This window comes from Sander lucioperca, chromosome 3 (genome assembly GCF_008315115.2).
Source record: "Sander lucioperca isolate FBNREF2018 chromosome 3, SLUC_FBN_1.2, whole genome shotgun sequence".
Classification (NCBI taxonomy): Eukaryota; Metazoa; Chordata; class Actinopteri; order Perciformes; family Percidae; genus Sander; species Sander lucioperca.
In genome coordinates, this window is record NC_050175.1 from 15,479,298 (window position 1) to 15,492,905 (window position 13,608).

Here is a 13,608-nt window from a genome sequence, read left to right on the forward strand (position 1 = left end):
GGCTTACTTTGCAGATTCAGATTTTACATTAAAAAAACAGTAACAAATGAGATGCCATCTGGGATTAATAAAGTGTGTCTTCTTCTTTCTTCTTAATTTTATAGATTCAACTACCCAGCAGTACAACATGAAAGTTCCTGCTTATACAGTAATACATCAGAAATACTAGTACAGTAATATAATATATAATAATTTACAACTGAGAGAGTCCATTCTGTTGCATAATGAGTACTTTTACTTTTGATACTTTAGTTACACCTTGGTGATAATACTGGCTACTTTACCTTAAAGGAGACACATCATGCTCATTTTCGAGTTCATACTTGTATTTTGGGTTTCCACTAGAACATGTTTACATGCTTTAATGTACAAAAAACACATTATTTTTTCTGTCTGTCTGAATATACCTGTATTCACCTGTCTGCCTATCAGTGGTGGAGGAAGTATTGAATCTCAGTACTTAAAGCGTAACTCTCGCCAAAATGCAATCTAGGGTCTTTTTGTGAATGTACTCGAGTCAAACTTTCGTTTAAAAGCAGAAATGCCACTTCTAAGATTTACCGTATTTTCGTTTTTCGGTCAAATGGCCTTTTGAATCGGGGTCCTAGGGGCACTTCTATGATATCATCAAAATCACTATTTTTAAAACATTAAGAAGGCTCGACACAACATGAAACTTTGCTCTAAGTATGACCAGGGTCTCTACACATGAACTCATGCATTGAGAACATTGTTTGTGTACCCAGAGTTTACTAAAAAGAAAGGTTTTAAGCAACTCACGTTAGCAGTTGTTGTTTACGCTATCCGCCATTTTTTCAGTCAAAAATAGTCGATCTCCGAATGCGAATGAACGGACTCCATAGGAGGAAATGTCATTCCTATGAGGCTCCTTTTTCAACTACAAGGTCAATATTGTGTTTCACTAACGACAACACAATAAATTATCCGTGCATTTATATGGAACTAAGCTTTAGGAGCTTTCCATCTTTACTCTCCTCCCTCGACTATTTTTGACTTGCGAGATAGACGGCGACCGGAAAAACAACAGCTACAGTGAGTTGTTCCCTTTAAATAAATCTGAATACGTCTTCCACCACTGATGCCATAAACTCAAAACATAAAACATACAGTCAACTGGAAACAGATTAGAGTATATATGTATCACTGAGGTGGTCTTACCTGCGGCAGTGGTTTCTGATAGACCTGCATGGCCAACATGACGGGAGCGGCTGTGTTCCAGTTGTAGTACCTACAACAGATGACAGAGGGAGCTATAAGCGCTACTTTACACCTCAGACTTCTAGCTGACCAAGACAGCTGATATATTTAATTTTAAAGGACTCCTGTGATGCTTATTCTCTTGCTTGCTTGAGTTAGATGAGAAGATCAATATCACTCTCATGTATGCACTTTAAATATGAAGCACAGTAACTTCCAGGAAGTTGATGCAACCAGCCAAGAAATAGTCTGGCACATCATTTTTACACTTTTTTTTATATATAGATTTAAACAAATGAGAGAAGTTAATCAGACAGAGGGAAGCTCACTGTTTCCAGTCTTTGTGCTAAACTATGCTATCCAGCTGCTGACACTAACTTCATATTTGCTGTACAGACATTAGAGAGGTATCGAGCCTCTCATCTAACTTAAGGCAAGAAAGCTAAAAAGGGTATTTTCCAAAATGTCAAACTATTCCTTTGAAAGCTACGTTTTTTGCAGCATGGTGCTAAATGTCTAAATGTGTATCACACTATGGTACTGGATATAATATAGCAGTACATACTTGTTTCCTATCTTGACAACCAGGTTAGGGTCATCGATAATCGAAGGGTTTTCAGAAAACTGCTGGTAGGAAATTGCCCTCTCCTTGAACTGCTCTGTGGCATGAAACGCACACGCATGCACGCACACACACACACACACACACACACACACACACACACACACACACACACACACACACACACACACACACACACGCACATAGTACATACAGAGGTAAGAACACAAACAGACTGAAAGACATGTTTTACTGTAAAACGAAGAAGAGGTAAGAAGTTCAAATTGAACAGCATTGTAACCTTATGTTTTGTCCTTCTGTCATTGCCTCCTTGTACATTCCTTATCCTACCTCTTGTGATCTCCGTGTTGTCAGTGAGTCCTCCGCACAAAGAGATGGCAACACGAGGCAGGTCCCCTACTTGGTCGGACAAACTGTCTACGCCGCTGTCCATCCCACTGCTGCCCACTGGGGACTGATTAGCGCTCCGCACTCCCATCATCATCAGCATCTCAGAGTCCCCTCTCATTGAGCTACTGCCTCCGTCACTGAGAAGCGAGAGAAACACACACGCTCTAACACAAATACATCACTAAAAAATATTGTTGTGATGGTGTAGGTCAAATAAACACTAGCCTAAAGTGCCTTAAAGTACCTAACATTTTTTGAAAAGCAGCATGTTCACATCAGCCACCACACTTATTGAACTTACTTAACTGTATCAATTAATTACTGCAAGTATTTGCAATAAGTCGCAGCCTGAAAACTCATCTGTTCATACTGCACCATGGCCCATAAAAAAAACTTTCTCTATCTCCTATTGCCTCTAAATGCACTTAGCATATTTTATGTATCTGCATGATTCTTGCACTTTTTGGGGTTGTACCCACATAGTTGAATGCACTCATTGTGAGTCGCTTTGAATAAAAGCATCAGCTAAATAAATGTAATGTAATGCAATCATGCAGTGATGGTAAGCTATAACCAAACAATCACAAATAATAGTCCAAAAGTAATTGATGACTTCTGAAAACCAGGACACAAATAAGTCTTCATAATTCTTTTGAATCCTGCCGACTACCTCCGTGGTGGCCGCCAGAGGGGGAATTAAACCACATGAAAGCCTTCTATACAGTAGGTGTGTGTATTTGGGGTGGAGTATGTTTTGCACTCATATGAAGGCATGCATCAACATGTTCGGTACATGTATATTTTTGTTACTGAACCTTTTAGGAAAGTAGAGAGCAGCTACTTCAGGCTCCAGCTCTGTAATGTCATCCAGGTATATGCCATCAGCACCAAGGTGTTGGCTTCTCTTTTCTAATAAGAGACAATATCACACATCATCAGTAACAGTAGCGTGATAATGAAGCATATAGATGCTTTGAGTTCAAGAAATTCCTTTGTATTGTTTGGGATAGAGCAGTGATACCTTTCCTCTTGGATGGTGAATCAGTTCTTTTGATGGGACTTCCTCCATTCCCGTCTTCGTCAAGATGATCAAGAAGAATCCTGGGAGACACTGGGCAGGCTGTTAAACCCTCCATCTCTGCACATGATGGCCCAACACTTTCCAACTCTCTCCCTATGGAACAAAAACAGTAAAGAATCAACTAATGCATAAAACAAGCATTGGGACAACAGGATATACTGATACATAATTTTCCACAAGGATCTTGCATTTCTACACTTCACTTAATTTACCATTTAAATTAGTCCTGTTGGTTTATGATTCATCCATAAAAAAACGTTAACAAGTCAGATCTGATTTAAAGAAAAACATTTTAGGCCATAATGTCATTCTAGGCACTTGTAGTTAAATATGTCTTCCATATACCTACCATGCTCACCTCCAGCCGTGTCTCCAGTCTTAGTGGTTAGTCCGACCCTGCCTCCATTTTTGCTTTCTTCAGTGTCCTTGTCCCCACCATGAGCAGCGGTCTCCCCAGCATAGAGAGTGATTGAGGGGGGTCCAGCGTCACTAATGGCTCTAAAGTGAGTGCTGGCAGACACCGGGATGGAGACTGCTGTGGCAGGGTCCTGCTTCTGCTGGGAAGTCAGGAAGGGCGGCTATGAAAGAGAGAGAGATCAAACTTGTTACACACTTTTTTTCTACCCTTACATTCCTTATCTCCATTGTTTTTCTATTTTGGGAAATACACTTACAGTAATCAAACTATTCCTAAATCTGAACATGTAAGCAGGTGCAGAGTGGCTGCAGTGTGTGTGTGTGTGTGTGTGTGTGTGTGTGTGTGTGTGTGTGTGTGTGTGTGTGTGTGTGTGCAGATACCTGGGCAGCCTGTGGCAGCTCCCCCCAGGTCCACAGCATCTCAGGGTTGTCTTTGTTCGGATGATTGGTTAGCTCTGAGTCGCTCTTCGGTGTTGAAGACCTAGAATTGTCGGGGCTGCTGTGAAAGTGAAAGACATTTAGATATTATATTAAGATATTTTTTTTTAAAGAAAGTACATTTAACATACATTATAAACTTCAAAATACAAAATGTATACATGTAATGTTATGTTAACTGTGAGAGCAAAATTGAAGGTGATACCTAACAGGGCAGGAGAAGTGAGAAGTCTGCTGAGGACAAGAGATAGACAGAGCACAGTGTGGAGGGATGGAGAGAGTCTCCTTAACCACTTGACTACAGGAAGATAAAAAGACACAGGAAGACAGACAAAAACAGAAAAAGAAAATGAGGAGCGGGAAAGAGATTGAGAGACAGTCAAAAATGCGTTGTACAATATGAACAAAATAAAAAAGAACTCAAAGGTTAAGACGAGTTTACTAGACAGTTAAACAAGACAAGAATAAGTTAATCATAAAGTGTGTATCTGTGTGTGTTTTGTTGTAATACCTCTGTGAACGGATCCAATTAGTGCTGGGGTGTGTGTGCGTGTTGGCTGTAGACCCCTGATCACCGTACACAGGCCTGAACACAAACACACACATGCACATTATTTCACAACCTGTGCACACACCATACTTTATAAATATAGTGTCTCTGCAAGTCCAAATAAAGTAAAACAAGAGATTTGTTTAACCTCATACACAACTTATACAACTTTCCTGAGATGCTTTCAAACCCCAATAATAGTCGGTTTATCTCATCCTTACTTTGGAAAACTACATTTGCAGCCTGTTTGACGAAACCACACGTAGTACAGTATTAAGCATGACATGAGGCAGACGCACATTCTTTCTTGTCTTTAAGGGTTTCGGAAATTTTCTGGCCATAACTTGTGGTTAACTTCCTTAAAAAAAGAGCCATTATTTCAAAGGAACAGAGAAACCGTGGGAACGACAAATCCTTGGAGCGCGTCCCACAAACAGAGCTGGTTTTCAAAGGGCTTTACACACATATGTAAACACAAACATGCACACACATGCAGGCTCGCCCATTAATTCTCATCTCCTTAAAGCAACACAAGGAACTTTTCCCGCTTCGGTCCCCCTACAGGTTGGAAGCAGAATTGTCCATTACATTACATTATCCAGTTCATTCGAACTACAGATCCGCTACCCGATCTGGCAAACTTGCATAATGTAATGTCATGGACAATTCCGCTTCCAACCTGTAGGGGGACCGAAGCCGGAAAAGTTCTCTAGTGTTGCTTTAACTTGTTCCTAAGAATTTAATTTGAACCATTGAAATGATTTTACCAAATTGAGACAGAAGCGGCATAAAATTGGTTTAAAGGCCCTGAAAACATATTTTCTCAATCAGGTTATTTCTATGATAATTCACTGGTTTGATGTGGGCGGCTCAGTAGAGAAAGGTAATGTCACATTATTAGGATTTAGCAACAATTTGAATCAGATGACAGTTGATGGGTTGTTTGGTCACTGTCAATCAAATCTGAACAAATCACACCCACACAGTCCCAATGAAGCAGGTTGGCTGTTTTTTTGTGTGTTAAACACTTAATAAATATTACCTAAAGAATTTTTTCAACTTTGATTGTTGCTTTTTAGTCATGAATATGTAATGTTACAGAGAAAAGCTTTAGTTTTTAGTCATCAAGTTTTCAAGGGCTATAAGAGGCACCGATGTTGGGCTGACATTTTATTGTGATACAATTCTTAATTATAATTAAAGCACAAATTTAACAAAACTAATTGTCTACAGCCATGTAGCTCTGTGAGGCTGATTTTTGTTGGTACCAATATTTTGTTATAAACCTGATGACGGTGCTAGACAATTAGTGAGGGTATCACCAAAGTCATTACAACACATCCTAAGGGGGACATTTTCATCAACCAAATGACATTTAACAGTCTACAACAACAATTTAAAACAGACAGAGACAAAACCCCACAAGCTGTTGGCTCAGAAATACTGGAAATACTATACTTTATACTAAGGTAATTATTAGTTTTCAGTCCTAAAATCCTAAAATGTTCAACACACAATCAAATAATCTATTATGCACACAGACATACACACCTGCTTTCACCCTCTCTCTCTTCATCCGAGCTCAAGTCAATAGTAAACATGTCCTGGTCCTCCGAGAACTCTTCCCCGCTCTCCTCTCTCCTCCCTCCTCCTCCGCTGCCTGCCTCTGGCCGTGCCTTCCTCCTCCTCTTCCTCCTCTTCTTGATCATTACGCCATCACTTTGCTGCAGTCCCAGGCTCTGGACAGGAAGTGAGCTGCACAGGATGGTGTCTGTGTGATGTGATAAAAACTGTTAAAAAAGCACACACACTTTTTCACAAATTAAAAAATATTCTTTGCTCAACAGGGCCTACCATGGTGACGAAAACTGCCCCTGCCTAGCTGGGACTCCATTAACTCTGCCCCCGTTGACAGGATGGGTGAAGTCGCTAGGTAGGACGGAACTATTTCCTGTCAAAACAGAAACATGACATGATTATATGAGGTAATAGATATGATAAAAAAAAAAAAAAATCATGATTAACTTCCTACTTGAACTGAAATGTACAGTATTAGAAGTAAAATAATTGAAATTTGGAATGGAATCATGTGGGAAAGTGGGTGTGAAGATATGAAGTGGTGTAGAAGCTAAAGACTCTACAGCCATGCTCTGTGAGGCAGTAGTTAGGTGCAGCGGTGCTTTAAACGAAATGCTAACCCTAGTATGGCAACATGCTCACAATGACAATGCTAACATGTTTAGCAGGCATAATGTTTACCATCTTAGTTTAGTGTGTGTGTGCATTTGTTAATTAGCACACAACACAAAGTACACATTCAAGTGAAACTTTAAAGGAAAATAGTGAAAAAAATGCAGATAGATGAAAAGTCAGGGGATCACCAAAATCATTAGGCTTCATTCCCTGCGGAACATGAACCAAATTTCATTCCAATCCATCTAACGTTAGCAGTTGTTGAGAAACAAGCTAAACAAGGCTAAACAAAGCTAAACAAGAATGCTAGTGGCTCTGTAAGGCTGTACTTTTAGACACAGCGGTGCGTTGCTTTGAGCTTACTGCTAATGTGAACATACTAACGACAATGCTGATTCTAAGCATGTATAATGTTAATACCAGGTTCTCCATCTTAGTTAAGTGTGTTAGCATGATAACATTTGCTAATGAGCACTAAACACAAAGTAGCCTACAGATGAGGCTGATGGGAATGTCATAATTTTGCAGTATTTTGATATATTTGTCACCAAAGTGATTTCAATTTATCCTGAGGGAGACATGAGTGTGTGTAACGTATTTCATGGCAATCTATTGAATAGTCGTTGAGACATTTTACTTAAAACCACAAATGTCAAAGTGCTGCTGCCGCTGTTGTTGAGATATTTCAGTCCAGAACAAAGTGGTTTGCCAACCGACAGATATAGCCATTCTTGGAGCCAGGTAGCTAGCTTTGCTAAAAAATGCATTGTGTTATACCACAAAAACACATTATTGTGGAGTAGAAAGTGAGTGTTGCTGATTGATGAGACAGATTTTTTTTACATAATCTGGTGGGAATTTGGGTTTGAGATTAGTAAAATCACACAGATTTGCTCATCACAGTCTCACCACAATGGCTATGCCAGAAAGAGAAAGAGACACACAGAGACAGCGAGGGAAAGATAAAGAGATGATGCAAAGAGTGCAGACTGACACAAGCCTTGCAGTGCACGTGTCATGACACAGTCCAACACAACCCGATTCTTTTTGATGGGAGAGAAGAAGGGACAGTGCTCAGGATGTGCACTATACCAGGTCACAGCTCATCTGCTCAGAGCTCTAAACATCCACCCCCTAAGCACTTTTAATTCATTTAAATGTTTTTAGATGCTTAATTCTCAATCTATTAGCTAATATATTACATAACTTTCTATCAAAGCTAGATGTACTATTTCTGTGCATATTATTTTCTGAATCTACCTGCATCAAGATAATATGTTACATGAATGAATTATGTTTTCAAATGGTCTATCTTTTGAGACAAACCCACTTCACCCATGAAGCAGACCAACAATAAAGTGTTTGTTTATACACTGCAAAAACTAGATGACATGATGTAATGACTGAGATTGGTCTCACTGAAATGAAAGTTGGTTATACAGTGAATAGATTAGATAAACGTGAAAACAATTACACTTAATTTTCAGTTTTCCCTTGCAAGGAATTTTAACGTAACCACATCAAGATAAAGATAAATTACATCATGTGTGTTTCATAACCACAGCTATTTAAAGATTCCTGATTATCTAACCTGAAGATTAATTTCTGCTGGAACATCCCATGCGGGATCTATTTGCCAATACTCAAGCCTCAACAAATCCTCATATTTTACTTTACCTCCTGATGAACCGAGAGGGAGAGAGTAGAGGGGGGTTAGAGGCACAGATTTGGCTTGATGCCAAATAGTTCCTCAAAAATGTTGTTGATCTTTTTCCATTTAAAATAGCTAAGATGATCTTAGACCGTTACTGAAAGGCGGAACAAAAACACTGATGGAAGATAAATCATTCGAAACTGGAACAGACCATGCTATGGCAATCCTCAAGCTGCCATATCTGAGAGTGTTTCCGCTTGTGTATGTGTATGTTGTGTATGTATATCTATGCTTTAGTACTGTACAGTATGTATTGTATGTGCTGTCTGCCTATCTGGCCTCTGCGTGTTTTGTTTGTCCTGCTCCTATTTCACTATGTGTATGTCTGTCTGACCGTCTCGCCTGTCTTCTCGTCTGTCTGGACAGCACACAGATCAGTGACAGCCAGTTCCTGTGTGCAGCTGACTGCAGGGAAGGTTCTATAAATAGCCCTCTGGGGGGGGGGAGAGAAGAGTGTCACACCGGGCCCCCCCCACTAGACCCGCCCCTCAACAGTGGCCAAAGGCCATGCCATGGATTTGATGTTTGCAATGCATAGGAAAACAGCATACAACAAGATTTAGCTCAGTTATTGTCTGATAGAGAAAAAGAGAAAGTTAGGGTTAATTTTTCCACAATCATGCGTGAAAATGATACAAACTGTCCACTGCTTGCGTGTCTGTATCTGTTTCTGCCTTCTGTCTGTCCTGATTGTTTATTTCCAGGAAACTAAATTCATGCTGGCCAACAGGATGACACGAGGGGACAGAAGTTCTTGTTCCTTCTTGTTGTTCATATGTTCATTCTTATATTTCAGCTGACATGCTTAAGTCTTTATCTGCTTTTGTACAAACAAACTCTCAGATCAGCAGATTGTTTTCCAAATGTCACACCAAATGCCAATGCGTTGTACAGCCAGGCTGCTGTTGAAAATGCCTAACATTATAATTTCTTATTTCTTAGACACATGTATATACACTATATGCTGTCCATATATAAACAATAAAACATTTTTAAATGTAAAAAATATTCATCGAGTTACAACTACTTTATGTAAGTTTATTCAACAAAAATGTATGAACAGCAATGCTCTTCATTCCCAGTTCCCAAACTCCCTGAAGTAAAATAGTTTTTATGTGCGCTGCATCCCTCTGCCTGGAACCCTCTGCAATTAGACATAAAATTGTAAAAGTTGGTCAATCTGCGTGAAATCAAATCATTATTACAGAAACTTGGTGCTCTCTTCTCTGGCTGCCGATGTTTGGGGGGTATTTTAGAATCTTGATATATTAGTCTTACAGTCAGGTGTTGATTATTGTTATGGTTTTAGACAACTCTCTTAAGGTGCCGAGTTATTTAAAAAAAAAAAAAAAAAAAACTCACATGATTGTATTAAAAACGGCATTCATGATTGTATTATTACATTTCTGTTTAATTCAGATTTTGTGGCATATTTTCTGTCATCAAGACCAGGACACTCTTTATTTTGCACTTATTGAATTCATAGACCTTCTGTCTGTTTTGATTTTTCGGGCCAAACCTCCCACTGGTACTGTAGGATGATGACAGGCCGGTAACTAATAAAAGATTTTGAAGCCTCCACCAGCAGCTGTCTGGCAGAACTCAGTCTCATGTTGCATCTCAGACTACTGGTAAAGGAGGGGCAGGATTCTGCCGCCTCTGGGCTTGTCCGGCCGGTAAAACTAGAGATCTAAACCTGATAACTAACATGACAATGACATGTAATTGCACATTTATTGGCAGGTGGTGAAATCAGTTAGAACTACTACTGCACAAGAATGTAAGCACTGCTTGTATTTTAGTTTATCCTGTACGACCTTAATGTCAGTAAGTTATGTTCCGTCCTATATTTGTGTGCGTTTACTGACTCAGAGTAATGACTCTTCAATCATTACTCACCATTCTGTTCTCAGTCTCTTTGACGAAGAAGGCCTCTCCATTCTCTCCCAGCTTCATGTGCAAACTCACCGGCTCGCCATTAATTTCTATGTCCACCTGCAAGACAGAATATTAGTCCTTTAACATGTTTTAAACCTCATTTAATACAACATCCTTCAATTTGGGATTTTGTGTTGACATGTTTAGTAACTGTTAGTTTTGTAAATAAATGTCCATCTCGTCCAACAGATAGCAATTACTGTATTTATGTGTGTGATCTGTCACTTTTAACTTACCCACAATGATGTAGAAATGCATACATACACAGTGTTGGGGGTGATGTATTTGTCATTATTTTTTAATGTGCTCTATTGCAGTATTGTAATGCACTACTGTTTGATTTTGAGTTAATACAATATGGTTTCTGACCTGCTGAAATATGTTCGTTGCACATTAAATGTCAACTGAATTGTGCTGCAACGTGTGAATTTGTCATAAAAAGCTACACTTTTGAATGGTGGGCTTTTACTTGGAAAAGTTTTTTTTTTTTTTTTTTTTTTTTATAGAAGTAAAAGGCCAGAATACCTCTTCCACAACTGATTAAAACTTGTCATCACCTCTTAGGAACTTATTTTTGCCTTTGCTTTTATGCTGTTGTCAGAATACAAGTGTGAGCAAAAGTCTCTGAGTACACACAACTAAACTGCACATGCAGATGAAAAAGAAAGAAAGAAAGAAAGAAAGATAGTGAAAGCGTGAGTGAGGGATCGCACCACTTTCTCACGGGACCGCAGCACACCCATCTTGCCAAAGCGGACGTGGAAGGGGGAGCACTGCAGTGAGCCATCAGGCTGCCGGACCACGATGACATCTATACATCCAGACAGTGTTGCAGGGTTGAGTCCCCTGTATAGCTCCTTGACCTGCACAAACACCTGGCCTGCCAACTGACCCACATAGTTCATGGTCTGTAACTGGAGACAGACAGAGAAGGAAAGTGGGAGGGAGAGAGTTTTTGTTGATTACTTTCCCATACAGACGTCTCTAGTTTTTTTCTCTTTTGTTGTCCATTACATTAGGTTTAATTCATCTTTCAGGCCTTTACTGTATGCAGAGCATCTCACACTGTCAGGACACATGACATTTAATGGACTTATTGGCTGTCGGGGAACTCTTGACAGATGAGATGGTCTGTGTAACCACAAGGATTCCCTGATACATTAAAATACATTATTAATCCCCTGAGTTCAATTATTGCCCACACACGCCAGCCAACCTTGCAATCTCTGCTGAAAACCTAAACAATGACAGTATTCTTGTGGCGTTGCTGAGCGCGGGGTATGTTTGGGGTTGTGATTGGTGTTGGTACGTGGGTGCATGGATGTGAAAACATTCGGCATTTCTTAAAAGGTTTTGATGTCTTTTTTTGGTTGATTCAAAACAAAAATGATTGTCTGTACACTCCATCTGGGACGAGAGTAATCATGTGGTGCTGTGCCAGTCTCTCTGATCCAAGCCTCTAATGCTCTCTGTCTAGAATGCCAAACATGGCCCTGGAGAGAGACACAGACAGGGAAATGCCTTCACTGGGCTGCGAGATGGGTTGTTGTTGTTGATTCAGGGGGCAGGGAGAGAGAATAGTAAGAAAATACATTCAGCATCCAGGAGAAATCAACCATATTGTTTATACTAGATGAATACAGTAGATATTTCATGCTTTCATACAAAAACGTAAACATAGAAAGAAAGAGTATTTACAATTGACATGTTGACCTACATTATACACAAGCTAATGGTCCTATGGGAGCAACTGCACGTATGACATCAGTGAAGTACACATTTTTTATACATTCATACTGTTAGTAGCCTACTTTGGAAAATTGTCTAAAGACACTATATATCTGTTGTGCAATGCAAAAGAATCAATTATGTGTTAAACATGTATCATTATTTATTCAGGAAACTATGTGCCATTAGTGTTTCTTTAGCCTCAAACAAGGGTGAAAGCATTGCTTATGTGACACACACAGAATTTGCTAAATGACTTGGTCAGAAACCCATTCAAAGGAAAGGGAAGCAAATAACTCATGGGAGAGAGTGAAAGGTAAGGAAAAAGTAAGAAAGAAAGAAAGAAAGAAAGAAAAAAAGAAGAGAGTCAGAAAGAAGAGAGGCAGAAAACAGGAAGGAAATTGAGGGAAAAGAAGACAGGAGGAGAGAAGTTGTGATGACAAAAAGTGAAATTCTGAAGAAAAATAAAAGAAACGGAAGAAGCAGAGGAAGAAGGAGGACTCTGAAAAAATGGATAGTGTGTCAGTCAATGTTAAGACGAAAAGATGTGACATCACTGTCTTGTATGCACAAAGTGTCCCTTAAAATCTCCACCTGCGACCTGCTTGTGCTGACTCAGATACTGGCATTCTCTATCTCCCTGTCGTGCCTAGGGGAACAGATGGCTCAATATTTTGGCAGACCATGTGAGAACATTCTAATGATGAGGATGCTTTGTTAACACCCATCAATTACTGGGAATATGAGAATGGGGCTCTTCTGCTCGAATCGCCCTCCATAGATATACACTACACACTAAATGTATACTGTCACATGTACTTGACCTATGAATACAGGATTAAACTTTAAAATAACAGTGGCGTCTTTTGGATCTGTTGAACTTATCTGTCTTTTGTCAGGTCAGTCAATCCAAATTACATGAAATATATTTTCTAACTTAAGTGGCATCTAGTTGTGCAGATAGTTTTGTTTTATAGGGACATTTTCTTTCTATATTCAATTGTATACTACAATAGAAACTAATTCCAATTAAACTGTTCACAATGACAACTGTGGATTATTAAAAAAGACACTGTTTCTGGAAAATAAAATGTTTTTCAATGCTATGAATGCAAAAGCAAAACTACCTGCATGCCTAGATACCACATGAGTGAAATGTGTTTGTTGTTTTGTCATTTGGGTAAATTGACACTATAACCTCTTAGTGTGAATTATTGCTCAAGAACTGGCAGTGGGACTGTTTGATAAAGATTACATAATTATTTGACCCCTTGGTCTTTTTATTCTTTGTCTCACACAAACAGACATGCACATTTACTTATTCATGGACATGCCACAGACCTGATATCACTGTCTAC

General features: G+C 39.3%; 1 protein-coding gene across 5 annotated transcripts in view; it reads right to left on the reverse strand.

Annotated features, from left to right (window-relative positions):
- The window catches only part of lpin1 (lipin 1), a 29,585-nt gene that overhangs the window by 7,582 nt on the left and 8,395 nt on the right, over positions 1–13,608 (reverse strand). For 2 of the 5 annotated variants that reach the window (XM_031314101.2, XM_031314104.2), the window contains exons 2-14: positions 11,236–11,436; positions 10,484–10,579; positions 6,532–6,628; positions 6,229–6,448; positions 4,639–4,713; positions 4,333–4,425; positions 4,071–4,188; positions 3,622–3,850; positions 3,213–3,365; positions 3,007–3,100; positions 2,132–2,328; positions 1,784–1,877; positions 1,180–1,249 (exon numbers count right to left, since the gene is read on the reverse strand). In XM_031314101.2, coding sequence (XP_031169961.1) covers positions 1,180–1,249; positions 1,784–1,877; positions 2,132–2,328; positions 3,007–3,100; positions 3,213–3,365; positions 3,622–3,850; positions 4,071–4,188; positions 4,333–4,425; positions 4,639–4,713; positions 6,229–6,448; positions 6,532–6,628; positions 10,484–10,579; positions 11,236–11,436 — 1,737 coding nt within the window. The remainder of the gene's footprint in view (positions 1–1,179; positions 1,250–1,783; positions 1,878–2,131; positions 2,329–3,006; positions 3,101–3,212; positions 3,366–3,621; positions 3,851–4,070; positions 4,189–4,332; positions 4,426–4,638; positions 4,714–6,228; positions 6,449–6,531; positions 6,629–10,483; positions 10,580–11,235; positions 11,437–13,608) is intronic. The other 3 variants (XM_031314102.2, XM_031314103.2, XM_031314105.2) reach the window with 3 other exon arrangements.